A 6,166-nucleotide genomic window follows, 5' to 3' on the forward strand; every position below is an offset into this window, starting at 1 on the left:
AAAAAAAAAAAAAAAAAAAAGATATGTAGCCGAGTGGATAGTGATTGGAACAAAACTAAATGTACATCCAGATGAGACTGGAAAAATTTTTAAAATATATATATATACATTTTTTCTGAGTTGGAGTCTTACCCGCCACCCAGGCTAGAGTGCAGTGGCACACTCACAGCCACCCCAGCGTCGACCTACTGGACTCTGGCAATCCTTCCACCTCAGACTTCCAAGTAACCGGAACCACAGGTGCACACTACTGCACCCAAATAATTTTTGATTTATTGTAGAGATGAGGTCTTGCCAAGTTGCCCAGGTTGGTCTTGAACCTGTGGGCTCACATGATCCACTCACCTCAGCCTCCCAACGTGCTGGGATTGCAGGCTGAGCCACTGAGCCCAGCCAAAATTTTTATTCTTTATTTTTTTAAAGAGATGAGGTCTCGTTATGTTACCCTAGTCAGTCTCAAACTCTGGGGTTCAAGCAATCCTCCCTCCTTGGTCTTCCATAGTCCTGGAATTACAGGTGTGAGCCACCACACAAGGCCCCAAAATAAAATTTGGCACAACAACTCAATGCAGCTATTAAAAAGAACAATGTCATTAAATACTTACTAATATGAAACAATCGCCAAGATATATTGTTAGATAAACCAGTGTAAGATGCAGACCAATATGTATAGAGTGTGAAATTTGGGTGAAAATGAGAGTGAGATCACACACATGTATACATACATGTCTGATAGCTTATGTGCAACATACTATGTGTATATTACATATAATTTCTCTTTATTTTTGCACAGATATTTCAAAACATGTACACATAGAATTTTGATTATTCAGAGAACACTTTAGGGAAAATACACAAAAAATTAGTAAGAGTCGTTCCTTCTGCAACACAGAATAAAAATGTAAGGGAAAATTATCTTTTCCTGTATATCCTTTGGTACCATTTGACTTTTTGCCATTTTTGCATATATAATTAAAAATCCTTTTAAATTAAAAACAATTAAAATGTAAACTCCATACAGTGGAAAACTATAATTTTATCTTTCAAGATTATTTTAAGGCTTAAATGAGAGAATTGTGTAGCATTCCTGGCATGTGGTAGATACTCAATAAATTAATATTACATATATTAGTCTTATATGTCCAGGCTTACATCAATACTATATTGGGAAAAATAAGTCTTTTAAAAATTGTCTGTGGAGTGCTAGGATATATTGTTGGTCAGAGTCCAGGGATTTTGACTTTACTAAAGATTGTTTTTCTTTTCTCTATACAAGTGTTCTCAAGCTCTAATATGCATAAATATCACCCAGGGGTCTGGTTACAATGCAGATCCTGATTCAGAAGGTCTGCGAGGAGAGGGTAATGCTTAGATCTTACCTTTGTGTCTAGCACCCAGGTGTTGCTGATGCTACCGGTCCATAGATCAAAATTTGTGAGACAGGGTCCTAGACCCACAGGAGAGAGCTTCCCCATTCATTCCAGTCACATGTCACCCCTTTCGTAAACAATGCGATCTCATATAAGGCACTGTGTTGGGTAGCCAAACAAGATATAACTGATTTGAAATCTCAGTGTCTTCTCTTCCTATTGTAGCCTCTGGGAACCTCAGCTTCCTCATCTTTAGCAACAAGGAAAATGCCATTTCTGTAGCAGGGTATTGAGAAATGAATGGAACTTTTTGTAAAAAGGTTCCTATGCCAGGATCGTAGGTATATACAACATCATCACTATCTTTTAACAATTTTTTTTGGGGGGGGAACCGTTCTGGTTAGAAGAAATCAGAAAACAAACTTCCATTGGTTTTCCTAGAAAATTATCACAGCTGATTCTCTTTTCTAACAAATGCTGGCAAGTTTCATCAATAAATGTCATCAAATCAATAGATGAATCATACTTAGAGTAAGGGAGATGAAAATTCTTCTCCATTCAAGATGTCCAGGGGAACCACTGAAGTCTATTGCATTTTATAAAATGTCACTTTAAAAAGAACTGATTCAATTGTATTAAAAGTAATCTTGTTTGTGTAGAACTTTCCTTTTTATTCTCTTTTGTAATCCCCACAACATCTCCTGGGAACCAACATTGTTCTTCCCGTTTTACAGAGGAAAACCTGACACTTGCATACATCAAGCAACATGCTAGAGGTTGTAGTAACAAAGGAGGCAGGATCTCTGACCCCAAGTCCAGTGTTCTTCCAACCACACTACCTGAACTCTGTGCCAATTCAACAAGTTTCAATGCTCCCAGCCAACCCCTTATCATGGGTGCTGTACCTCCTGAGAAGAGAGATGTCTTGAATTCCAACTTAGATCCCTTCTGCTCTAAGAGACAAGGACTGATTACCTATAATGTACCAGGCAAGGTACTTCTTTGCTAGGTACTGAGGATGGAGTTCTGAGTAAGACATACATAGGCCTTGCCCCCATGAGGTTTAAAATCCTGTAAGAGAGCCAATAAATAACAGAAGAACATGGGTCATTTAAAATAATCATCCTCACCTTGAAAGGAAGTCATGACACAGGGCTTCATGCAGGATTTTCAAGAAAGGCTCTTCAGAAGACTAGGCATGGGAACTGATGCCAAGAATGTCAAAGACCCCCAGAAATAGGGAAAGCAACCGTGGGATGAGAGGTGTTGGGCAGAAGGAATCTCCCGTAGGATTTCTCTAAGGCTAGAAGGACCTTGGCACATTTGAGGACATGAAAGGGTGTTGGTGGGACTTTAGGAAATGGGAGAAGAGGAGGCATGACATGAGGTAAACCTGAACAGTCATCAGGGATCAGGACACTGGGGGACGTGCGGGTTGTGGGAAGGAGCTTATTTGTTCTTGAAATGATGGGGATCCTCTGAAGAGTCATAAGCAGAGGAGTGAGCCCCTATGGTCTATGATTTTGAGAGGCTCCACTAGCCTCACATGAAGGAGGATTGTAGGGAGCAGAAACAGAAGCAGACAGACCAGATAAGAGGTTATGGTCAGGTCTAGGGTGGGCAAAGATGTGAAAAGAGGGATTTGCAAAATATTTTGTAGATGTGTTTTGTTCTTAGATGGAGAGGTCCCTGGAGTTGGCCAAAACGACCAGGATCCAGGAGTTTGTTTTGCTGGGCTTGACCACAAAACCAGACATCAGGGATGCCCTGCTTGCCGTCTTCCTGACCCTCTACCTGCTGACGCTCCTGGAGAACACACTCATCGTCTACCTCATCTGCAGCCACAGTGAGCTCCGCAAACTGATGTACGTCTTCCTGGGCAACCTCAGCTGCCTGGAGATGTGCTATGTGTCAGTGACCATGCCCAGCCTGCTCGCGGGGCTGTGGACAGGACCCTGCCACATTCCCTTCACAGCCTGCATGACCCAGCTCTTCTTCATCTCCCTCATCTGCACAGAATGTACCCTCCTGGCCTCCATGGCCTATGACCGCTACGTGACTATCTGCTGCCCCTGCACTACCCGCTGCTCATGCGGCCCCAGGTGAGTCAGGGCTTAGCCTTGTCCTTGTGGCTTGGGGGGCTGCTCGTTTCGGTGGCCAAAACCACATGCATTGGCAGCCTGTCCTATTGAGGCCCCAAGGTCCTCAACCACTTCTTCTGTGATATCTCCCCTCTGCTCAACCTGTCCTGCACCCACGTGGCCCAGACGGAGCTGGTGGACTTCATCTCTGCCACCGTCATCCTCTGGGGCTCCCTCCTCGTGGCCATGGACTCCTACATGGCCTTTGGCAGGGCTGTCCTCTCTATGCCTTCAGCCACTGCCCGCCACAAAGCCTTCTCCACCTGTGCCTCCCACCTGGTTGTGGTGGGCATCTTCTACTCAGCCACAATTTTCATCTACGTCCGTCCTAGCCGCATAGAAGCCATGGACCTCAACAAGGTGCTGTCGGTCATCTACACAGTGGTCATGCCCATGTGCAATCCCATCATCTACTGTTTTCAGAACACGGAGGTCCAGGCAGCTTTCCGCAGAACCTTGCACCGGTCCTTAGGCTGACCAGTTGACCAGGACCTGGGGATTTCAAGTTACCCATAGTCTGCTTATTGAGATTTAATTCATATACCATAAATTACACCCTTTAAACACGTATACCTTAGTGGATTATTTTAAGGTATATTCACGAATTTGTGCAACCATCCAGAACATTTTCATCACCCCCAAAGAAACCCACACCCGTCAGAAGTCATTCCCAATATCACCCAACCCCACCACCTTCAACCCCAATCTACTTTCTGTCTCCATAGACCTGCCTGTTCTGGGCATTTCCTAGAAGTGGAATCATATACCCTGTGACCTTTAGTGTCGGGCTTCTTTCACTTGGCATGATAGTGTGAGATTCATGCATACAGCAACATGTATCAGTAATTCATTTCTTTTTATGGCTGAATAATATTCCATTATACGGATAGACCATATTTTGTCTTTTCACCATTTGACAAACATTTGAGTTGTTTCCACTTTTTGGTTATTGTGAATTAAGGTTACTGTAAACATTTGTTTACAACTTGTCTGGTCATATGTTTCCAATTCTCTGAGTATATGCTTAGATGTGGAATTGCTGGGCCATGTGGTAGCTCTGTTTAACTTTTTGAAGAACTGCCAAATTGTTTTCCAAAGTGGTCCACACTCCATTTTTAAGATTTTTTTTTTTTTTTGAGTTAGAGTCTCACTCTGTCGCCCAGACTGCAGTGCAGTGGCACACTCCTGGCCCCCACAGCCTCGACCTGCTGGGCTCCAGTGATTCTTCCAACCTCAGTCTTCCAAGTAGCTGGAACTACAAGCGTGCGCTACCACGCCCAACTAATTTTTTAAAATTTATTGTAGAGATGAGGTCTCGTCAAGTTGCCGAGGGGGTCTTGTACCTGTGGGCTCAGGCAATCCACTCACCTCAGCCTTCCAAAGCATGGGATTACAGGCTGAGCCACTGAGCCCGGCTTTTAAGATGTATTTTAAACACGTGTTCCTACTCCTAAGTGGGTCCTGAACATTCATCCCGATACTATCAGAGAGGGACCGGCAATAGTGGGACACTGCCAGGGGAGGGAAGGAAGGGGGGCACATAACATCACTAAGGATGCCTGATCCCAAATCAGGGGAAGTGAGGACCAGTGGGAGGCCCAACTTCACCTGCATGCAGACTACCTTTTGCAATTAAATATATATATAGTATGCTAATTATCAAAAGGTATCCTATCACTGTATCAGATCAGGAAACATGTCAATGATTGTTCACACCTGTAGCTGGGTAGGCTTTGGAAAAGGGGCACAATCTCAGGTATTGTTGGTGGTGGCATAAATTGTTAGAACCTTCTTGGAGAGCAACTTGGTAACATTTCAAATTGTCCCTACACCTCACCCAGCACACCCACTTTTGCAAAATCTCATAGGGAAATTAAAGTACTAGCCTGTGAAAATATATGCAGAAGCATGTTTATTATAGCATTGTTCTAAATGACTCAAATTGGATTGTGAATGTTCATCAATAAGATAATGACTGAATAAATAATAATGCCTCTATACTGTGAAATCTTATGATGATATAAAAAGCAAGAATTCATTATATCTCTAGTATTGACACAGAGATATAATACATTTGTAAATGAGAAGGTGAATTTTAGAGTAAAATTTTAAATAATTTTTAAATTTTTATTTGCATAGTTTTTCTTTTTTTGAAGATTCACACACCAAAAAATTTAAGGAGAGTAAGAACACTTTGTAAATTTCAGTAAAAATAAAAATTATTAACGGAAATTAAGTTACAACAATGCTTCTGAAGGGCCATTTGGCAACATGTATCATAATGCTGAGTGCACATGAACTTTGACTCAAAATACCATTGTAAGAATTTTTTGCCAAAAAGATTAGGATGCTGTCACAATGTAGCTACAAGAATGTTTATGTCATGTTCTTTCAATGGCGCACTATTGGAAGAACCTTCTATTCAACAATAGAGGGTCAACTGAAATAAACTGCAGTGCCTCCACACAATGGTGTCCTGGAAATAACTTTTAAATGTGTATTTACTGCCATGAAAGAAGTTAATTATGTGTTGTAATATGGAAAATCAGGCTACAAAACAGTACATATGCTATAATTATGTTTTAATTTAAAAAATACTATGTAACTGTCAGTAGGGGTGTGGGGAAGCGGGATTGGCAGTAGCAGGAATCTGCC

The 6,166-nt window shown here is 42.0% G+C and overlaps 1 protein-coding gene across 1 annotated transcript; it reads left to right on the top strand.

The window, feature by feature from the left end:
• The first annotated feature begins 3,047 nt into the window (after nucleotides 1-3,047).
• On the top strand, nucleotides 3,048-3,988 carry LOC103268625 (olfactory receptor 5-like). Its single transcript, XM_008066215.1, is given in 2 exon segments — nucleotides 3,048-3,435; nucleotides 3,438-3,988. Coding segments are annotated over 2 exon segments (939 nt in total).
• The last annotated feature ends 2,178 nt before the right edge of the window (nucleotides 3,989-6,166 follow it).

This window comes from Carlito syrichta, unplaced genomic scaffold (genome assembly GCF_000164805.1).
Source record: "Carlito syrichta isolate Samal-C Ts95f unplaced genomic scaffold, Tarsius_syrichta-2.0.1 Scaffold308856, whole genome shotgun sequence".
In the NCBI taxonomy this organism is placed as follows: domain Eukaryota; kingdom Metazoa; phylum Chordata; class Mammalia; order Primates; family Tarsiidae; genus Carlito; species Carlito syrichta.